This window comes from Vanessa cardui, chromosome 7, assembly GCF_905220365.1.
Source record: "Vanessa cardui chromosome 7, ilVanCard2.1, whole genome shotgun sequence".
In the NCBI taxonomy this organism is placed as follows: Eukaryota; Metazoa; Arthropoda; class Insecta; order Lepidoptera; family Nymphalidae; genus Vanessa; species Vanessa cardui.
Window position 1 is genome coordinate 10481349 of NC_061129.1, and position 24062 is coordinate 10505410.

Genomic DNA, 24062 nt, shown 5'->3' on the forward strand with positions numbered 1-24062 from the left:
AATTAAAATGCTAAATTCTGATTTCTAAAACTTATGTCGTCAACCCTGTGCTAGTCTGAACATTTTCCGCTGTATTATAAATTTGAAAATTCGCTGCATCGCTGTTAAAATATCTACGTAGCATGAGGCTTGCTCATATGCATGTAGATACGGCCTGTTAGGGGTTATTACTACAGAACATCGTGTTGCAGAGGAAGGGACAAAACTGCATATACATGTCATATATAGATAACATTTTATCTATACATATCCAGTGCAAACGTGGTACATATATGGTACATTCGTTGTACATATGTAAGTTTATTCAAAATGTTCTGTTTGATACCACAGAAAATAAATAATATTATACTTGAGTTCGTAGTTGGAAGACTATTAGCCAACCTATTTTTCAAAATTTTATATTATGCCATTAGTAATATTAAAAGTCAGTTCACAAATTCAGTAAATTATATTCATTAAAAATGTTGTGATGAGTTCTACAACATATGTAGAATAAAATGTATAAATTTATTTCATATATAAAATATGTAAGCTGTTACTCAAGGCATCCTTTTACATAAGAAATTTTACAAACGGATAGCTAAAGTCCGATCACTAATAGAGTAAATATTTATATATTAATTTATACACATTTACTAGCTATTACGTGCCCTTTGCAGAAATTAAATGAAAAGAGGAAAGTATAATGGAATAAAAAAAAATACGTCGTATTCTCGTATCAATATGTTCAGATGTTTTTATTTTGGCGCACAGAGAAATAAAAATGTTATTGATATATGTAGGTTAACATAAATTCTTACAATAAAAACATATTATTTTCTTAGTATCACGTACACAATGAGGTGTTTTCGTGTTTTTATATAACGAGTACAATGTGGTTTCGAATTGAATGATAAAATCAGATCTCTATATTTTATTGATCTGTATTTTTTTCTCTGATTACGTAACATATCGCAATCCATTATAGCAATTTGTTCACGTAATAAATAACCCATCCTTAGTACGAGTGTATATTAATCGGAAGACAGAATACCTACTCGAGAAGACATCCGGCCCGTAATTCATTGTGTTGAGTGACGCGACCCTCGCAAATTGCTTGTTTTAAAACCCTCGTTTGTCTATGACCTAATTTCCTATACCTAATTTCGGCAAAAGTTTGTACCACGTCCAAAACGTTATACGAACTATTTAGTGACACTTAAGCAAAGCGTGTAGTTTTCGAAGTTTCGAGTTGAAATTCACGTAATTTGTACATAAAAGAGTACATTTTGATTATAGGAATAAGATTTAATTTGTATTTTCTTTTGATATACCTTGGCTATTATAAAGCACGATTTTTTATAGTACAAAATGTCCCTTTATGAAAAAAAGAGATGAAATATGACCCAAATAACTATGTTTAGGGGGCTAAGTGCGTATATTGAGGCTTAACAAATACTTCCTTTGACCAGCATGTTTCGGCATTTTACAAAATTAAGATACAGTAACACATGTGAGGAATGCTCATCTGCTTAAAAATATGCAACTTGCGAAATTCTTGTTACTAATTAGACGAATTTAATCTCTATCAATTTATATATCATTTTATAATTAAATGATTCTGAATAAAAATTTGGATTTGAGACAAACATATCCGCAGAGAACAAACAGCTAGCATAACAACTGTATAGGTACATATATTTCCCTTCGCAAAGTGACATCTGACATTAAGTGTTTTAAAACTAAATCTCATCAACTCGACCCCTGGGCGATATTGGAAACGCATTTAAAATTAATCCGCATCAATGCTCCGAGAGATTCGATGAAACGACCTCCGTCTCCATATTTTATTCAGTTATTATTAAATACATAACGGAATATAGGATAAATTAATGTAAAATTATAATAATAATAACATTTTTATAGCCTATTCCAGTGAAAACCGGAAGAAAGATAAATAAAACTTAGATTAACGTATATCATATGTTTTCTAATAACTCAGATATATTGTGCACTACTAAGGGTTTATGACGAATACCTATACCTTTATTTATAATACAACACTATTGCACTTAACCACTTATCCACTTTAATTTCACTTCCAAAATTCCGATAACAGTTTCGTCGAATATTTTAGATTAATCAAGCTCTTGACCAATGATATCGGGTCAATTTGCTGTCAAATGTTGTATATTTGGCTTTACTCCTGTTATGGTTGGAATAGATTATATAGATATAAATTTTTTTATGCAATTTAAATGACCGCCGTAAAATTACTTTCGCCGGGACTAATATCATCTATTGTAGTCACGATCTTCTCGTAACCAAAATGTTAAATAATTAAAGAAACAAAATCAAAATAATAACGCCGCAATATTTCGCCACATCAAACTATTGTATACGAATTCAGTATCAACGTTTCAGTTCTAGTAACAAAGAGTAAGTATATAACTAACATATATTATGCATTGGACGATACTTATCGTCGCTAACCGAGAAAAAAAAAATCTTGCAAAGATTAGTTATTTATAGAAATCAATCTCCGAAGTGGTCGTTCCTCAACTTGGACCGTTACATTTAAAATACTTAGAACGACTTGATACTTATACCCTTCATTATTTCCTCATATCATCAACGACTTGCTTTAAACTTTACTTTTAATTTAAATATTATTTCCTAATCAACATTGTTTTATAACTATAAATGTTTACTAATTACTTAATTTAAAAAAGTATAGTTTTTCATATTTTAATTTGTCCTACATTCAAAACTAGAGTAGTTTATGTAAATGACCCAGAGCACGGGAGTCAGTGTAAATAATAAACGAATTTCGTATAACTCATTACAAAGTTGAGAGCCGTGGTTATGAGTTTAGATAATTTAAATTACATTCCACAACACAATTTGCTACAGGCCAGTTGCACGTGACAACGTTAATTTTGTGTTATGGTGCAAAAATACGAATGTCACGTTACTATTAATTAGTATTAGAAGTCATATAAATCATTTACAGTGACAAATTTTGGTTTAATAGCGTTACGTCTACTTAAGGCCAATCAAAATTAGATTTGGTCTATTTTCTAAAGGCTCTATATTTGCTAGTCTTTTTGTCAAAAGCTCACTTACCCCTTCTTGTGCATATAATATGCTTTTGTCCGGCCTTCGTCTTGTTTTATAGCCACTCATTTTTACTTGGTGGTAGGTCTTTGTGCAAGCCCGTCTGGGTAGGTACTCATCAGTTATTCTACCGCCAAATAATAGTACCTACTCAGTATTGTAGTGTTCGGGTTTGAAGGTTGAGTGAGCCAGTGTAACTTCAGGCACAAGGGACATAACATCATAGTTCCCAACGTTGGTGGCACATTGACGATGTAAGGAATAGTTAATATTTATTACCGCTTCATTGTCTATGGGTGATGGTGACCACTTACCATCAGGTGGTCTATATGCTCGTCCGCCAACCTATACCACAAAAAAATCTCATAAATAGCACTCTTTTTGTGTCTACATAATGTATTCTTCGTATGACATGGCTAAACCATGTTAGCTTTTGTGTCACGGAATTTATTTTAAACTTCCTCCTACGTACTATTTCATATTCATCATGATTTCATATTCTATCCGTTCTCATCACTATCCGTCGCGTCTCACGTCCTCCTTTACGTTCTCATCTCTGCAGAATTCGCTTTTCATCTGACAGTTTCATAATTTCTTCAGTTTAAAGTTTTCTTCAGTTTCATATCGTTATTTCATCTATCTTCTTAGAACTTGGATAATTTCACCATTGTTCGGTATAAATGAACAGATGCATATACTAAACTGCCTATTAAATGGTGTTACCAGTTTGGCTTCCAAGCCGAATTGGTAACATTATTTAATGAATGGGAGAAAAACTTAAAAACCACCGAAATCAAAAAGGAAGTGTTCAGTTTTAGTCTTGCTGATTTTCGAGACAACATTGTGTAATAGTGGAGTCGAGATGGCCCAGTGGTTAGAACGCGTGCATCTTAACCGATGATTGCGGGTTCAAACCCAGGCAAGCACCGCTGATCCATGTGCTTAATTTGTCTTTATAATTCATCTCGTGCTCAGCGGTGAAGGAAAACATCGTGAGGAAACCTGCATGTGACAAATTTCATAGAAATTCTGCCACATGTGTATTCCACCAACCCGCATTGGAACAGCGTGGTGGAATATGTTCCAAACCTTCTCCTCAAAGGGACCTCTCCCTTTAGCCCAGCAGTGGGAATTTACAGGCTGTTGTTGTTGTATTGTGTAGTAGGTCAACTAACCTAAGATGTAGATACACATGCAGAGTCCAATTTTTCGCTATCCAACTCTTTAATATTTATGGTTCAATCGTTCATTTCGGACACGAAGAGGTAACATTACTCTAACGTTTACCTTTCTTTTAAACTATCTGAGACCGCTACTAATACTACCACTATATAATATAAGTTCATAATCATGTCTTATTAGGATCAACGAATAACACATTTTAATATGTCTACGTAGTTAACTCCCTACATTAAATAATCTTTAAAAGTTAAAAATAATTAATAATATAAAGAATAATAGAATAGTAACTGCATTGGGACGTAGAAATCTTAAGTGAAGTTATAGATATTATTAACAAAAGTTATAATCGACGCATGGACCCCAATATACACATAATTTCTTATAAACTCCTAGAGCCTTGGAAACTTCCACAAAACTAACAAGCCCTAACGAGGTCTCGTTAGTTGACGTTGACTAATGAGTTGAACTTGAAACCAATAACCATGTAAATTAAAAATTATAACAATACATCATTCGCTCAAGAGGGCTGAGGCAAAATTACCAGCTACGTTATTATCTTCCACGATACCTACACGCTGACTCATCGCCTTTTCAAATACGGTATGCTGTATATTTATTTTTATCTGGAATTAAGTCTAAATTTAAAATGATTCATGAATTACATTTTTCTATGGACAAAGTACCTAATTTTAATAAAATAAGGATATTTACTCTGTTATTTAAAAAAGAAATTATGAGAAACAAATGTTTTCAGATGCCACAAGAAGTTTTTCATGCGCTTATTTACTCAATTATGTCAATCCTCTGGGCTAAAAATTTGTCCAGTCACCTGTCCCTTTATTGTCCCTGTGGAGGCAATAAGACGAGGCGTAATTATTTTAATAATAGTTGCACTATCACTCCGAGGTCATAATGTTTTAACATCAAATAAACCCGAAATATAATAACTTGAAATAAGAAATGAATGTTTGCATCATTTTCTCGTTTCTTTTTCCACGAAGGGTCCAAAAGGCTTTTAAAGACGGGTCCAACCAATCTAGGGTCAACACATGTTGCTTACAATGATAATATTGCCATTATCATGACTAATTCCACGGGATTTTATAAGACCAGGAACATCGATGGTGGCGCGAACTCTTTTTACTGTATTCACGATGATAATAGATCTATGAAATATAAATATTATTTTTATATACATCTTAAGTTCGACGTGGTATAGTTGATTGTTTTTAAAAATAAATAAATTATGAATGACCATCTTTCCATATTTGAAAGAAACGCCATATTCCCTTTCTCTGAATTAGACTTTTTATTCCATTCCTAAACCTCCGCAAACAATTCCCATCTTCTGATCAAAGATAGGGCACGTCAGTTCACAGTTCCATTTAAGTAAAAAACAACATTACGCTGTAGCTTATATAACACACATAGTCTTAGTGTATTGGACGAGGGCTCTTGACACACATAGCATACATGACCCGAAAATGACTGAATGAGTACCATTGAATACTCTTATAAGTTAATAACTCTGAAATATGTTGAAATTAATACTATTTATGAAACATACTTTTGGGTGAACAAAGAACATTTAATACGTAAAAATAGTAAAAAAATCTCGTCTTTCTGAACTAAATCCTCCTCTACTCTTGAGAAGGTGTATAGATTATTCTATCATGCTCCACCAACCTGTGGTTGATAGTCAATACACTACACAATTTATGGCAGAAATTCATCTGATACACGCAGACTTCCCAGAAATATTTTTATTCGCCGCGTAACTCACATTAATGATAGGTACTGGTGCATATTAAAAAATGCAGTGTTAATCACTTTACACTTGCACGAGTTTGATTTTACAATCTCCGATTTAGATTCATGTGTTCTAGCAACTGGACCACCTCACCTTGACGTGTATAATATGAGCGCATAGAAATCGCATATTAGAAACTACTATGGGAATTTACATTCCCTTTTATCATATTCATTTATTAAAACACGAAGAACCTACAAGCATAAAAAAAAATAATACCTCTGCTGTTATTAAGGTAAACATCGATATATTCAAATAATAATTGATAAATTTCTCTCAAGCAGTCCTAAGGAAATTTCCACGACAATTTCTTGTAGTTGATAAAAGTAACATAAAGGTATCCCTTAGCATCGTATCCTCAGTTATAGCTATGATTATGTCCACACACGTAACCGATAGTTTATTTACTGTCGAAGGCTTTCATAATATTACAATAGATGAGGAAAACGAATACACATAATCCCAAAGGGATGTAACAGGATCGGGCAATTTGCCAATGTGCGTAGGCTTCGCTGAATGTCCTCCATCCTGCGAAGGACAAGGCAAGGTCGAACCGGGACGTAAATAAAAAGGTGCTTGGAAAGCAATGTTTATTTATCAAGGGCTTTGTTTTATTCTTAGTTTATCTAACACATTTTAAAACGCTTTTATGTAAGCCTCGGACGGAAAGCATTAACTCTCAGTAAGTTTCATATTAGATTTTATTCAAATAAGTAATATTTATCTTCACATTTTATATCTTTTTACTGAGAAACTTCATGCATTATTAAAAATTAACAAAAAGACTAAATCATTACACCAATAACAACAACAAATAAATTCACGGTCAAAATTAATTAGGCGTAATATTGACCCAATTGCTTAGCAGAGAATAGCATAAATTAAATTTGTTTCCTTTGTTTCAGGGCTAGGCCATTCGTGCAATTCACGCAAGCTGTGAAAAATCTACAATCAATCTTAAGCTCTGGTTCATTCATACGAGTAGCACACAAGCCTGGTGTAACTCGGTATGCGCTAACGTACAGAACGCTTTGTGTCATGACAGTGACACAAGAACGTCCACCGCCCAGTACACTGCGCATCAGGCGAACGATAACCGACCTCTTCCATTCATTGTGCCAAGATTCGATTTCATCGGCGCTCTCACTCCGCCAGTAGTCGCACGTGCGCCGCAGCACGCAGCGAGACTGCAATTCGCGAGAGGGAGTGAAAATCTTACAATGCAATTCAAGTAGCATAAATGGAATACAGGCTGGTAGTCCACTAAATAAATTCAAATTCTAAATTTGAAATTTATAAGTAAGTCCATTTTGATAGATCCATGGTGACGTGAACTGTTATTCATAAAAATAAACAAATCGTAAGAGTGATAACAGTTTTGTAACAGTGCGCTGTCGAGGACTTGTCGAGGACTGAATAGTGAGAAGTAAATTGTGTAAAATGACATCGCGTTCCAAAGAAAAGGTAGCAGCAGCTTTTCGGAAGCTGTTTCGCTCTCCAGAGAAGCTTGACAACGAAGTAGCCGGTCCGAGTGGGTCGCCAGCCAGGCGCGGCCTATTTCGTCGACATAGGTAAAAACTTATATTTTATATATGTAATATATATATGAATGAATTACAACATTATATTTATTTATATATTTAATTTATACTGCCGTTAAATGTCTATTAATATATTAAGTAGGAGATTATAATTAACTTATCAATAAACCAAAGTAGGTAAATTTACATTTATCGTCTAATGAATTATGTATTCATAAATATTTATTCAGGTCAAAATCAAATAAAACAAGCGGTAGTGACTTTAGGCATAGTAATATAATATTTATTCTCTTAGGTTTATTTTATAAATAGTCTAGAAAAATCGATGTTATGCTCTTAACATTTGCGGACCATCTTGATGGCATGTGGCAATATGATTGTATTATAAAAGAAAACAGTAAAAAACCTAACCATCACCATCACTCGATGTATGTGAAATAAATCTAAACTAAACTGAAGTGTTTAGATTTTATGGAAACATATTTTATTTATCATAGATTATTAGGACAAACATTGTATCGTACTTTATTAAAAAAAAAAATTAAAACCTCCTTTGAAAATAATTTCTTTATAACGATTATTTGTTAAAGATATAAAATTTTATTGAACGACAGTTTAACTTTAAATAAAACTAAATATGCTCGGGATTGCTTATATATTTATTAAATAGTACTTCTATGAGATCTACATGCTTTATATAAAAAAAAAATAACAAAACTTTCAGCCGCACACAGATATTCATTGCACGTACGTTCTCTGTACAAAGTACATGCATATGTAATCCGCATTCTTTTCGTTTTTTTATTGCAACACATTACTTGACTCAACGATACATTTCTAAAATCACTTAATATTGAAATATTCAATTAATTAATACACTAGTACTTAACGATAGTAGAACGGCTAAAATCTTGTCAAAGTCTTGAAAGGCACTCTATCTAATCGTATAAAATTTCCATATTAAAGACTACATAAATAAATTTATAATTACGGTGAATATAATGTTTAATTCCGGTCATTTCAGTTTTAAAAACCCTTACAAACAATACTTTAACTAGCATTCCTAGAAGATACCTCTGATAATTAAAATAATACAAAAAAGTCTGGGTGCAAATTGCTGATATAATTTCATTGTATCTTATACTAGATAACATTGTAATACATTCCACCTCGAAAATACGGCTCTTTTTATCATAATAAAAAAACATTTTTATTTTCTTTTTAATATTTATTTTATAAAAGCTTATTTTTTAAAAAATATTTATTTGACACATCACAATAATGACACTTTCAAATTGAAGTGTCGGTAGAGTCATCAGCCAGTACGCTCGCCCACACACGTAGGGCGACACATAATATTCTACACGTTATATACATATGTATTGTAGGAGAAAATAACTCTTAACTTGATAACTGGAAGTGTATTTTTTACCAAATTAATTTTAAATGCATTCTTTTGAAAGTTAAGTATTTAATAGACGTAGAGAAAGTAAAAGAAAATCTTGAATTTGATAAACAAAAGAAAATTATAAACATAAATTCCAGTTAATGCTGACTTTGTATGACCAATCCAATTAATTTCACTGATGCTTAATTGATACTTTATTAAAATTAAATATAGATAAAACAGTGTTTTTAAAATTAAATAACAAAGAAGGTTTTTTGTGATCTGTTTATTTTCTTAGTGTATTTAAAAAAAAAGTGTTGATTCCAGAGACTCAAGAAAAATTACGTCATACTTCTAAGATTCCTCAAAATTTTCTATATTGATTTTGTTACTAGTTTTTAAAATAATTCCAGGATATAAATCTAGACTACAATATAACCAATCAATTTCACGATTAGATCATTACACTCTTTGCTACTTATACAACAAGCAAGCAAGTTTCTAAACAAAGATTGCTAACCGTATACGGACTTTTCCTGTTTATAACACCGACTGTAACTAAAGCATGACTGATTATAATGTTTAGTCAAGTTTAGGTTTCTTAGCTCCTTAATTCACATATCTAGCTGCATTAACATATATTCGCAAACATAATGCACTAAGAAATTTTTTTTTTTTCGTATACTAGATAAAACTACATTATTAAAAAATACATAAAAAAATCGAGATGCATAAAGAGTCGAGATGGCCCAGTGGTTAGAACGCGAACATCTTAACCGATGATTGCGGGTTCAAACCCAGGCAAGCACCGCTGATGCATGTGCTTAATTTGTCTTTATAATTCGTCTCGAGCTCAGCGGTGAAGGAAAACATCGTGAGGAAACCTGCATGTGACAAATTTCATAGAAATTCTGCCACATGTGTATTCCACCAACACGCATTGGAACAGCGTGGTGAAATATGTTCCAAACCTTCTCCTCAAAGGGAGAGGAGGTCTTTAGCCCAGCAGTGGAAATTTACAGGCTGTTGTTGTTGTTGTTTTGTTGATTAAAAAATACGTTCATCAATAAAAGCAAACAAAAGTTAAATTATAGTAATTTACGTGTCACCCGCGTTTTCGCTGGTATTTTCGGAGTGAGTCTTCAAGTATTAAGCATAAAAGTAGGCATATCGTCTCCTTACTAAATCATCAAATTCGATTCAGTGGCTTGACGCGCTAGACCAACTGACAGATAGACAGACAGATTTACTTTTACATTGATATCATTAATATAATGTATTCATAGATAGAAGCAACACAAACTACTCATATTAATATTTGTGATTTGTGTCGTAAAATATTGTGTATAAATAGTATATGTACGTTATCGTTAACGTTGTCATTTTGCACCTGCAATATGTTCCCACCCTTTACTATAGACTACACAAAGTGAGGCTTGTTATATAAATACAATATACAACGTCGATAGAGACAATAGCAGAACGTAACAGATTAAATTAAGTTTTTTTTTCATTTGACTTTTATTTGTGCCAAGAGGGTAAATAAAATAATTATTAAATTAATAAATTTCATTTCAAATTATTGCCTTTATAATATAGCCTAGTATTTTTGAATATTAACAAAACGATAATAAGTAAGTTTTTAAAGTAGTTTTAATAAACGTCAGTTATTGTGATGATTCGTTTATTTGTTTATTGATGATCCAACGGCGTTATCGTAATTTATTATATTAGAGACAAAAGAAAAACAAAGAACACTTCTGATTTAGCTGGCAAATTCTGACTAACCATAACATATTGATACTTTTATTTAAGTGTAGCTTATTTTTCTTTACCTCCCACGATTTTAATAAAATAATATATAATAATGTCGTATGTACTTATAGCTTTATACGTCGTCTTTGTATGTTGTATATAATTTGTAAAAGTATGTGTATATATGTTGAATAAAGAAAGACATTAAATCTTCAAATATTTTTACCCTAATAAAAATTTTCATTCAAGCGTAGAAACAAAAGGAGTAAAAATGCACATTTTCTATAAATATTATATGTGTTTTGTGTGAGGTTAAAATTTAATAAATTCCTACTCAAAGAAATGTATCTTTAATTAAGTAATAACAATAAAAATAAAAATGAAACTCCTATTTATCTTAGAAAAAAATGACAAAAAAAATTAACTGACCTTCAAATAAAATTGCGTTAATATCTTAACTAAGTTCGTAGGCTTCAGACTTCGGTGATGCTATTTTTCTTTAAATATCGATACAAATATCAAAGCCCTCCATCGTATTACAAAACATATATAAGGTGTCAAGGAAGCGCAAATAACAGCTCAGTCTTAGTTTTCGAAACTGTAGGAGACAAAGACTTTGTTTACTAAGACGTATGAGGCCACCTATAACTGTGATATGTGTGACAGACAACACCGCGTCATTCGAACGCGGAAAAGATCTTTATATACACACATACATACGTAGAAACGAATCGATGGCTTTTGAGGCTGAAGAATGACAAATACATTGCATCCTTATTTATATAATACGTTCATCATTTTAAATAACAGTTGTGATCTTAAATATTTAACGTATGGTGATATAATCTACGCTAATATCAAACTTTATATGTTTCTTTGTTTGTTTCGTATCCATTCCTAAATCACTCGTTCATTCATTTATTTCAATCCGACTAAGCTGAGACATTGTATATTTTTTCTCGACATCTACGTTTACATTTCTGGTACAGTACCATTGAAAAGGTAATGAAATGCCATTCTTGAATAATTATTTATCCCTCCCCTATATACATATATAAATAAAAATAAGACAACAACAAGAAATTTCTGAAATGCACGTTATTAATTAATAGTACGGGCCTTAGTAAAGAATAAAATTTGATTTTATTTTGGTATATTTATCTTTCTTTTTTAATTTTAATGATACATAATGCACCATTTTTTTTACTGTCCCAATAGTAATAGTATAGTAGTAATATCTTATATACTAGTAAGATAGAAAACAATTATCGTAGTCGAAGATCGCGGGATCTATTTCGACAAAGCACCGTTTCGTTGTGATTAAAATATTTCCAATCGACATGAAACCAGCCACTTATATTTGTATACGGTTCGTACTATTCTACTAGAATTGCAAAATTGATTACCTTCTAAAGTAAGTTAAATATAACATTATGATAACACAAGAAAATAATAATAATAACGTAACCTGTTACGAGAATTTTTACTCGACGTATTCTAAACGGGTTACATTGATAATGTCAGAGAGAAAGCTGTCTGTCGCATAATATTATGTTTCGATACACTATCAGTATGGCTATTAGTGGAGCGACAAGCCGGCTGCAATGACTTCCAGTTTAAAGTCATGTACCTGTTAACTAGTTACGGCCATTAGACCCACAAGTTTATACTTTTGTTTGACACTTTGTGATGATTGATGATGATTATACCGATCAGTTTTCTTCGAGTAAATAATGCTTTCGCATTTAAAATGCTTCGAACGTTAGCAATAACATTTAATTTCTTTACAACATGTTAAAATATAGTGTAGAAATGAAACTATGAACAGAATTGAAATCTCCCAATAATACATAATATTGTTTTATGTAATAATCGACACCAAAGCATTCCTCACAAACATATCATAATATATTGCAATTGATAGAGCACTCATATGTTGTATAATAAATACGTACATATTGTTCTCTGTTACGTGATTTGATGTAAATCTTCATTGAGAATTGATTTTACAACATTAAGGAAAACATTCGATGGTATAGACAAGATTACTAAACTATTATGTAAAGTTAAGAAATACGTAAACAATAGTTTTATATTTAACAATACATACACAAACAAGTGTGTGAATGCTACGTACACGCTTAAATAATCCAGAGATTTGATTAGATCTTAAAATAAAGAACATTACTAGTAATACGTAAAACGCACTAGTGTTAAATTAAATTGAATAATTTACAGGGACGGAGTAAGTCCAGCTGAATCAGCTGCGAGCTTACCGTCAAGCCCTGCAGCTTCTACACTCTCAAAGAAAAAAGCTGGAGGCGCTAATGACGTACGGGAGAGAGCAGCTGCTGTGCGCACGCGCAGACTTATGAAAGAACTTAAAGAAATACAGCGGTCACAAGATCACAGACCAAATCCCATATTTACAGTAAGTAAATTAAAATAATTATTGTTGTGTCGAAAATTAACCTCCATAGTTTTGTTTATAAATTGGGTAATTTATATTATATATTGCCTGCATCGTCGTGCGCGTTTAAATAAAAAAAAGCTTATTGTTATAGCCTGTTACTCCTTATTACATCAGCTTTATGGCAGTGTAAGTCTCTTCAAAATCGCTCCTCCTGAGATTATCCGAAAAAAACAGACAGACAAACAAAAATTGTAATAATGCATGTAAAATATATGCATTTAGTAAAAGCGGCTATTTAATACTACAAACTTACAAACACACACATCAATTTTATTATAAATTAATATAACTTATCGATTATAATATCAGGTGTCAAACTTTAAAGATATAAAAAATAATTTATATTAATAAAATACCTTTTAATTATGTCAATAGGTGGAGCTAGTTAATGACAATTTGTTCGAGTGGCACGTCCGGCTGCACCAGATTGACCCGGAGAGCGATTTGGCGGCCGATCTGCGGGAACTAAACATCCCTAACATACTGCTGCATTTGATATTCCCCGAAAATTTCCCCTTTGCGCCACCGTTTATGCGGGTCATTGAACCGCGAATAGAAAAAGGATTTGTAATGGAAGGTAATTCTTTTATTTATGTAAATCTCGTCTATTCACAACCATTAAATATATTTAAGTATAATATACAGAAGCCATTTTTCTTGTAATATATTTGTAAAAACTAAAAACATCCTTAGATTAAAATAAAACTAGTTATAACGGATTTGAATCGCGTATATTAATTATTTTTGACATCCCGACGTTTCGAGCACTTTACAGCGTTCGTGGTCACGGGTAGACTTAGATTAATTAAATGTTAAAAAATTGATTAGTAGTAAAATTTTGTTAAATTTAAGAAAATTGTATGAATGTTCATCCAAGGCTAGTCATAAAACTTTAATACGATATATGTATCTATAAATAGGATGACATTAATCTCCTCATGGCCTTAAGCGTTTAGATTTTATAACTATAAAAATGTTTCTTTAAAACGTTTTAAACTGTTTTGTTTCATATGTAAAGGTGGAGCGATTTGCATGGAATTGCTGACACCACGTGGTTGGGCATCTGCGTATACTGTCGAAGCAGTCGTAATGCAATTCGCCGCATCCGTTGTCAAGGGTCAAGGCCGGGTGGCGCGCGCGCCTCTCCGATCTTCGCGCGAGTTTTCCCGCAGGCGCGCGGAGGAGGCCTTCCGCTCGCTCGTCAAGACACACGACAAATATGGCTGGGTCACACCGGCGCTTTCAGATGGTTGAACATGACAAGGTATTGAATTAAATATAATAGACGATCTAGATATTTGCTATTACCTTTATCTTTTCCCGATATATCGTTTTCGTTGAAAAATTTCAAAATACATATTTCCAATACCAGTACAATAAATTTTATAAATTAGCCAATTAAACTTATTACATTATAGATTTACTACATTCAAATTACAAATGTACAGTACAACTCTGTTTGTTTGAGTATTACGCAAAGGATACTGAACTGATTTTTATGAAACTGTTTGCTTTTAAAATTTCAATGAGGATTCCGTAAATGTATTTGTGGAGGCCGCAGTGTTAAATTAGTAACTATAAAATTAATGAGTTTATATCTGCAATATTTTAATCTCAATCTTTCTTTTCAGGTTATGATTATCAGCTATAATGCAGAATGGATCTCTACTAGATAATAATTAAATCGATTAATAATTGTAACAATTTTAGTTATAAATATGATAAACCTCTTTGTATAAATACTAATTTTATTACTATTACTTGGTACAGAGAAAAATATCTTGTGTACTTAGTTAAACATTCAAAAAATGGTGGGAATGAAGCATAGCGTTAAGCGCTTTAAGACAGAAATTGAAAAGATTCCATTTTAATGTATGTAAATATTATGTGCCAAAAACCTACACTACACATGTGCTAAAAGTACTAAAATCGTAAATGTCACTTTCAAAATTTTCGATACCGCCTTCTATTTCCATGAATGTGCTTTTTCCATCGACACGGTAGGTTTCGTGTTGGTATCGCAATTTTTAAATTTATTTTTAACCTATGTCGTACAATTGTGTACTTTTGACAATCTTTATAAAATTTCAAAATTTTAATTAAAATGTGTCCGTCCCAATGTCACTTAATTCTTATCTAAATTAAAAGAAAAGATTTGACAAAAAATATTTGTAAATGTGGTATGTAGTAGTTTTAAATTTGATTAAAAACTTGAAACCTTAGAAATGTGTGAATTCTATACATACCACGTGGTATTTTAATAATATGTATTAAGCCGCAAATTTATTCGATGCTCAAAATAGGCTCTTGAAATGTGTAGCATTTTAAAAAATTGTAAGCTTGTTGTGGCAACATTGTAAGTGTTTATAAGATTTTATTAATTAAAATCTAAATTGATGTTGTGGAATTTAGTATACCAAAGATGTTTATTTTTATGTAAAACAATTCAGTGCAAGTTGTGTACAGAATTACAGATAGCTAACTAGCTAAGATTATATGTACAATGTTATGAGTGTAATAAATTTCTTGCTCAATTCCAAAAATGGTCTTTATTTTTTATGCTTCCTGCCTATTATTATATATTATGTATTATGCTATAACTTGACATTTTTATTTGTGTAGAAGATGTTGACTAATTAATAAATACTACAATAATAAAAACAAATGAAAAGCGACTCACATTGGCAAAAAGGACATACAAATTACTTTTAGCAGATTGAATAGAACAACAAAAAACAAACAATTTACAAAATATGAATATAAATGATTATCTAAACATATGTATGTAGTATTTTATTATGACCATTGGATGGATTGGCATTGGTAAATGCAACAGTTCCTATTCCTATTACTGCAGCCTCTAAATATATCCACAATCCGTGCTTCTTTTCTCGTTCAAATAAACAATATAATACTTTCTTGAAAATTTTGCTTAGTTTTATTGTAACCAATTGTGGCTTTTAGTTCTCTTTTCATTTTATTCATTTGTTTGCAATATTAATTAAAGTTTATGGCTATTTTGAACATTTTAAGTTATCTGTTTCATTACGAAATAAAAATATTCTGAATTCTTTCTGAATAAACTCCGGTAGGCTCCTTTTCGACGAAATGAAACACTTAGTACTGTATAAGCTTCCGTTTACTTCTTGAGACGATTCACACAAAACAATAATTTTCACAATGTCTTATATATACAGAATAACAAAACGATTGCGCAATTCAAAAACTTATAAAAATTGAACAATGCCATCTAGGCGTCAACTAAGAACTAAACATGACAACTTAAGGAATAATTCAAATATAAAGAAAACTTTAATAAATACAAAAGAGGTTTATAGGTGTGCATGTTTAATCCTGACATACCGCCCACCAAGGACATCATGAGAAATGTCCTTCAAACCGCCCACCATGCAACAATCCAAACTGTAATTAATTACTTGAGTAATTACTTATTTAGTTACAGGTAATATTGCTATCTTAGAAGTAGGCCTTTTAATTAAAGTATCTTTGGTACGTATTGTGACGACTCGCGTTATTTTATCGGGTCCCGGATGTTTTTTCTCGATTTTGCCTAGCAACCATCGCGCCGGAGGTAAATCGTCCTCCTTGACTAAAACAACATCCCCCACTGATGGTTCTGGACTCTGATATTCCCATTTATACCTTTGAAGAAACTGATGAAGATAATCCTGGGACCATCGACGCCAAAAGTCCTGCATCATTCGCTGGTGGAGTTGCCATCTTCGCAAACTATATACATTTGATGACTCATAATTTGAATCAGGAACTACTATCAGTGGTTCCCCTACCAAGAAATGACCAGGAGTCAACACTACGACCTCTTGATCCTCTACACGAGACAATGGCCTTGAATTAAGACAGGCCTCTATTTGAGATAACACTGTGGCCATCTCCTCATATGTCAAAGTAGTGTTTCCGACCACACGTTTAAGATGGAACTTTGTGGACTTTATTCCTGCCTCCCATAGTCCACCGAAATTCGGAGCGTGAGGAGGAATAAAATTCCATTTTGTTCCGTTGGTTGCCAGATACTCTGCCAGTTCAGGTTTAAAATTCGTTTTTTCTTCGCTGAAAAGACACAGTAACTCTCGGGCTGCACCCACAAAATTTTTACCATTGTCGCTGTATAATTCAGCGCACCTACCTCGTCTTGCGACAAACCTTTTAAAAGCAGCTATAAAACCTTGAGTAGACAGCTCGCTCACCACTTCAAGATGTACGGCTCTGGTTGACATGCAAATGAACAGAGCAATATATCCCTTGTAAGACTTGTTACCCCTACCTTTTGAAATTCTTATATTAATAGGTCCTGCGTAATCGACTCCGCTGACAAGAAAGGGTTTATTAGGTGTCACACGCGCGGAAGGTAACTGCCCCATGAGCTGAGATGTGGATCTGTTCGAGTATCGCGTACAAGTAACACAGTCACGATAATATTTTCTAATCAGAGACTTCGCACCTACAATCCAATACTTCGATCTCAAGTAGGTAATCATGAGTTGCGGGCCTCCATGCAGTGTCTTTTGGTGAGCATCAGCAATTAAGAGTGCACTTAAGCAAGATTCTTTAGGTATGAGAATCGGATGTTTCTCGTTAAAGGACAGCGATGACATTTCCAGCCGACCACCCACTCTAATTATACCTTCCGAATCTAAAAATATATTTAATGTCTTTAACATTTTCTTTTTTTTATCTATTATGCCGTTTTTTCGCAATTCTTCCAACTCTTCCTGGAATCCTTCTTCTTGACATCTTTTAATACAGACCCTTATCGCATCCCCAATTTCCTGTCGCTCCAATGCTTCTGATCTTGGCCTACTACTTAAACCTTTCCTTATTCTTAACCAGCGTAGACAATAAGCGACCACACGAACAAGCTTCGAAAATGAAGAAAATCTTTGCCACAAGGTTGTGTCAACGACCACTGTATGAACCTTAATCTGCTCAAGATTTGTTCCCAAATGTTTTGGTTTTGTAAAAATAATTTCCTTATTTTTTAGAAACTCTGGCCCTTCAAACCATATAGCCATTTCTGATAGTTCCACCGGAGAAATACCTCGTGATGCCAAATCCGCCGGGTTTTTCTTAGTGGCTACATGGGACCAGTGATGTGTATCCAAAATCTGTAAGATTTCAGAGACTCGGTTAGCCACGAAGGTTTTCCACCGGCTTGGGTGATGGTTAAGCCAGGCTAAAACTACCTCACTGTCAGTGAATGCATGTAACTGACCTCTTTCAACCTCCATAACTTCAGCTACCTCAACCATCAACTTAGCTAAAAGTACGGCCCCGCAAAGCTCAAGTCTAGGGATAGACACCTGCTTAATGGGAGCTACCTTTGTTTTAGCTGTGACCAACGAAACGTTAACATTTCCCACTTCATCTACCACTCGCAGATACACGACAGCCGCATAAGCCACTTTTGAGGCGTCAGAAAATCCGTACAACTCGCGCTTATATTTATTACAAGTGTGTATCCAGCGCGGAATCTTGATATTCTGTAATGCAGTTAAATTTTTACGGTAAGTAGTCCATTCTTTTATTAAATAAGTAGGAACTTGCTCATCCCATCCAATACCAGCTAACCAAAGCTTTTGTATGAGTATTTTTGCTGCTATGATGCAAGGAGCTAACCACCCAAGTGGGTCAAATAATCGAGATATATCAGATATAATTTTCCTTTTTGTTACAAGTTCTTCTTGCGGCGCAAGTTCTACAGAGTACCGGAAGAAGTCACCACACGGATCCCAGGTAAGTCCTAAAATCTTAGTTGTGTCATCTACCTTAATAATTAATTTCTCATCCTTATTACCGTTTGCCTTCCAGATTTTCGCTAATATTTCCTTGGAATTACTTTTCCATTTTTGCAACGGAAACCCTCCTTTTGCTAACACTTCAGTTAATTCTCTATATATTTCATAAGCATCTTCTAGATTTTCCGCACCGGTCATCACATCGTCCATGTAAAAATCATTCAAAATAATTTTCGCGATTCCTGGCTTATTCTGACATTCCTTATAAGCTAACTCTTGCAGAGACCGCACAGCTAAATATGGAGCACACGCGGTGCCAAAGGTGACGGTAAGTAATTCATACTCTTGAAGCTCCTTTTCAGGACTGTCTCTCCAAAGAATCCTCTGAAATGGAGTATCTTCTCGACTTACCAGCACTTGGCGGTACATTTTTACCACATCTGCCACCAAACCTATTTTATATTGTCTCCAGCGCATAATTGTATGACGTAGTTCAGCTTGCAGTTGCGGCCCAATCAACAGATCATCATTTAAGGACTTTCCATTGCTTCCCTTACAGGAGGCATCAAACACTACTCGGACTTTAGTAGTTTCCTTATCCTCCCTGACTACTGCATGGTGTGGTAAGTAAATAGCTGTTTTCTTACATTTATCCTTATCTGTAACTTTTACCATATGATTTAAGTTTAAATACTCCTTTATAACTTGTGTATAATCCTCTTTTAACTTAATGTTCTTTTGTAATTTTAATTCTAAACTTCTAAATCTTTTTTCAGCTATGTTCTTGAATTCACCACACACGCAGTCCGGGTTGATCGTACGAAACGGCAGTCTTACGATGAAACGACCGTCTTTATCCCGTTTTGTAGTATCCTGAAATAATTTCTCACATTTAATTTCATCATCTGTGAGCATTTTCTTTGTTACAGGTGGTTCAGCTTCAAGTTCCCAAAACTTCTTCAGCATATTGTCCACTTCTAGATATGAATGCAACACAATTGTTTGAGAATGGATATTTGACGGGCTGTCTATATCACAGACACCGGATATTATCCACCCGAAAACAGTAGCCTGCGCCAAGAGAGAACCGTTGAGATTTCTCTTGATGCCTTCCTGAATGATTTGACTATATATCTCCGCACCTAATAAGATATCAATCCTATTAGGTGTATGATAATCAGGGTCAGCCAGTTCATCCAGAGTCAGGTTTTCCCAATTCATCCTAGTTGTTTTCGCAACTGGGAGTAGAGATGTAACTGACTTCAAGACATGTGCATTAACCTTAACTTGAAATCTAGGATCAACTCTCGATCTTAAAGTAACTTTAACTGTGGACTTGGAAGTCACACTTTTATTTCCACCTATACCAACTACGGTATTTTTGGTCGCAAGCCTTTTTAAACCTAATTGCTGCACCATGGCCTCAGTAATAAAGGAACCTTGCGACCCCTGGTCTAATAAGACCCTAACTGGGAAATAATTACCGTCTTTCGACTCAGCTTGCACCACAGCTGTAGTTAATAAAACCATTTTTGAACAGTTTCCTGTCGAAAAACAAGACACAAGTTGCCCCTTACTTTCTGCTTGCGCAGATAACTTATTACTGCTTGTGGCAGTATCCTCCTCAGTTAACCTTCTACTGGTTGCCGAGGTTGTTTGGTGACTCGCCTCTTCTTCAGCACTACCAGAACCAGAATCACCACTAGGATGTAATAACGAATGATGTCGACGTTTACAAACTTGGCATCGGACAATATTTTTGCACATTTTAGCGGAATGGTTGCTATTCAAACAAATAAAACATAAGTTTTTATTTAACGCGAACTCGCGGCGTGTCTCATTATTTTCCTTACCGAATTTTCGGCACGCAGTTATTTTATGCTCCTCGCCACAATACGCACACAATACAAACGGTTTGTTTTTAACAACGTGAAAAGATTTTGTAAACTTTTTCTCACTGTGATGTACCTTATAATAAATATTTTCTAGACCTCTAAAACGTCCTATTAAAAAGTTGGAAAATTGTTGAAACGTGGGTAATTCATTACTTGGATCTGAAGATACCTTTAACTCCCATGCCTTTCGCGTATCTTTATCTAACTTAGCGCTTATAATGTGGATAATCAGGATATCCCAAGATGAAACATCCACACCAATATTTTTTATTGAGTCTAAACAATCAGAAGTTGTACTAATTAAGTTTTTAATTTCAGATGCCGATTCAGATAACAAACTTTTTTGACTTAGTAGACGCTTCAAGATGCCGTTCGCCAAAAATCTTTTATTATTATACATACTATCTAATTTCCCCCAAGCAATTTGATAACTATCCGACGTCACCTTAATATTACGTAATAGTTGCTCGGCTTCCCCGGTTAAATGACCCCTTAAATAATAAAATCTTTGGGCATCATCCAGTGACTTGTTTTCATGCACAAGCCCTAAAAACAAATCTCTGAATGTCTGCCACTCTGTGTACTTACCGGAAAAGATAGGTATTTTAATTTCAGGCAGCTTGAAACGTCTTTCTGAACTCTCATATTGACTATTTGAACTTGACTTGCCTTCTGACTCAAGTGTTTTAAATTTATACAGTGTTTCTTTTAACTCAGTCTTAAATTCAACATATAATTCTTCTACATCATCATACACATTATTTTTATAATAATTCGAACTATAGAAATCAGTTCGCTTAACTTGACTAATAATTTTAGTATGAGTATCTGTAAACAAACTCCACTGTTGTTCTAAGTTATCTAGCCTTGTTTCAATATAAGCAACCGTCAAACGATCCTTAGGAGACTTTTTAAAATTAGTCTTAACCTTTAGTATTTTAGCCCTTATATCATCCTGCAGATCATTAAACGACTCCATATTAATTATAAACCTTGACAATAATAGATCTAAAACCGAATAACAATTTACTTTAATTTACAAAGTTAAACGTCAAACTGAATTATTTTACTTAGTCAATATTTTCCAAGTTTAAGAAACAGATGAGCAAAATTTTACAAGTCCTAAACTATTGAATTTATTCTAAATACTTCACTTTCTTCAAATACTTTAAGTTTCACTAATCTTTGATATAAGGTTTATTTTCCAAGTTAATTTCTTCTATAGTAATATTTCAAATGCACTCACAATATTTCACCGAACACTCTTACTTGTCTTCACGTTGTGGCACCTGTGGCGCCCCCTCGTGTTCCGCAACCTCCACCGCTGCTGCTTGCCTGTGTCCGTCCGTCGCTCCTCCGGGTTGTAGACTCTCGGTTCCCTCCACTGCCGTGGCGCCGCTTGTGACACCTTGCTGAAGGGATGCTCTGGACAGCGATCCACTGTCCAGTAGTGACGAAACGGGTGGTACTCTTGTACCACTTCCGCAGCAATACGACAAAAATTAGTCCAAACCAATCCGACTCGAATGGACCCTGAATAAACTCCGGTAGGCTCCTTTTCGACGAAATGAAACACTTAGTACTGTATAAGCTTCTGTTTACTTCTTGAGACGATTCACACAAAACAATAATTTTCACAATGTCTTATATATACAGAATAACAAAACGATTGCGCAATTCAAAAACTTATAAAAATTGAACAATGCCATCTAGGCGTCAACTAAGAACTAAACATGACAACTTAAGGAATAATTCAAATATAAAGAAAACTTTAATAAATACAAAAGAGGTTTATAGGTGTGCATGTTTAATCCTGACACTTTCTTTTCATACACCTAAACCATTAAGAAGAATTTAAAAATAGGTTTATTGTATCTTCAAACATTAAAAAAAATCTCATTGTTGAATACAATAATTGCAAGATTATTGTGTAATACTTATTGAGTTATAACAATATTATTTTTAGTTTTTAATATGACTGTAGTCACATGTAGCGGTACTAGCTGGTTTACCAGACATAAATTGATGTATAGTTTGAAAATTAAAGAAAATAATATATCCTTTTTTGTCCTACTCATTACGACTATGAACATAGATTTCTGAAAATTAACATTGATCAAATAATAACTATGCAATCATAGAAATTTCCATATATGTGAATGTAATAATATTGGATTCCTTTAATATATATTAGCCTAATGAAGCTATTGATGAATGTAGAAGTCTGGGTTTTAAAAAAAAATAAATGTTTTATTTTATTTTAATTGGTTTTACTTTATACAGGAAATGAATAATTAAATAATAAGTAATATAAAATTGAGAAGTTAATCACAAGAGATCATTTACCCCCTCTTAATGCCAACACCAAATGAAGCACAGATCCTCCTTGTACTTTATAATCCTGGGCTGTTTTCTCATCATTCCTGAAACACAGGAGAGACATTTGAGAATGCTAAGTAAGTGAACTATTTGATTCTGTCAACAATTTTCTCGTTTGTTAATTTACAATTGATTTTATTACATGATTGTTTTCGTGAATCTTAATGATTGCGAGTAAATTCGATTTATTGATTAGGATAAGTGTAATATATTATTTTATATCGTTAACTTTAGTTACTTACATCTGCTTTCCTGAAAAAATGAGTCTCTGTTGTTGAGGTGGAATGCCTTCTTTTTCTTCAACTCTTTCTTTAATACGCTCCACTTTGTCGGTGGGTTCTATGTCTATCTCTATCTCTTTCCCTGTTAAAGTCTGGAAAAAATAGGTTATGAGAAAGTGACTTTTAATTTTAGCAAAAGAACGTTTATGGTTTTCATTTTACCTTAACTTTGATCAACATCTTTAATGTTTCGTAATAAAACTGTTCTAACTATTACTCGATACTACTTCTTATCGATATTGTAGTAGATAATTATATGTAAAAACTGAGTATCTCAGTTTGATTCTTTTGTATTTCGGTTAAACTGCAGCACAATTAGACATTTGGACATTCGCCGAACTTGACATTGATGTTTGCACTTTTCAAGAATGTGAAAAATTGTTTGACATGTCTGTCATCTAGTAAGTGATGCGTTCATATTGAAAGAATTACATTAAATACACTCGGAATAATTAATTGCAGATTTTGATATTTTTTTTACTAAAAACC

The 24062-nt window shown here is 33.3% G+C and overlaps 2 protein-coding genes across 2 annotated transcripts; one reads left to right on the plus strand and one right to left on the minus strand.

Moving 5' to 3' along the window:
- Positions 1–7014: 7014 nt before the first annotated feature.
- LOC124531248 (ubiquitin-conjugating enzyme E2Q-like protein CG4502) lies at positions 7015–15787 on the plus strand. Its single transcript, XM_047105746.1, has 5 exons — positions 7015–7659; positions 13010–13202; positions 13620–13821; positions 14263–14508; positions 14876–15787. The coding sequence occupies exons 1-4, from the start codon at positions 7529–7531 to the stop codon at positions 14496–14498; spliced, it is 762 nt and encodes a 253-aa protein (XP_046961702.1). The 5' UTR covers positions 7015–7528; the 3' UTR covers positions 14499–14508; positions 14876–15787.
- Positions 15788–23157: 7370 nt separating this feature from the next.
- Positions 23158–23948, minus strand: LOC124531119 (NEDD8). The gene is made up of 3 exons (XM_047105580.1): positions 23736–23948; positions 23535–23665; positions 23158–23336 (listed from the first exon to the last, which is right to left on the minus strand). Exons 1-3 carry the CDS (start codon positions 23751–23753, stop codon positions 23252–23254), a joined length of 234 nt encoding a protein of 77 aa, XP_046961536.1. The 5' UTR covers positions 23754–23948; the 3' UTR covers positions 23158–23251.
- Between the last annotated feature and the right edge of the window lie 114 nt (positions 23949–24062).

Excerpts from the sequence above, each read along its gene's own strand:
- LOC124531119 (XM_047105580.1), bottom strand. Across the intron at positions 23,337-23,534 it reads ATTTTTTCAGGAAAGCAGAT|GAATGATGAGAAAACAGCCC; the intron begins GTAAGTAACTAA and ends CCTGTGTTTCAG.
- LOC124531248 (XM_047105746.1), top strand. The coding sequence starts at position 7,529 with ATGACATCGCGTTCCAAAGAAAAGGTAGCAGCAGCTTTTCGGAAGCTG. Across the intron at positions 7,660-13,009 it reads GGCCTATTTCGTCGACATAG|GGACGGAGTAAGTCCAGCTG; the intron begins GTAAAAACTTAT and ends AATAATTTACAG. Across the intron at positions 13,203-13,619 it reads GACCAAATCCCATATTTACA|GTGGAGCTAGTTAATGACAA; the intron begins GTAAGTAAATTA and ends TTATGTCAATAG.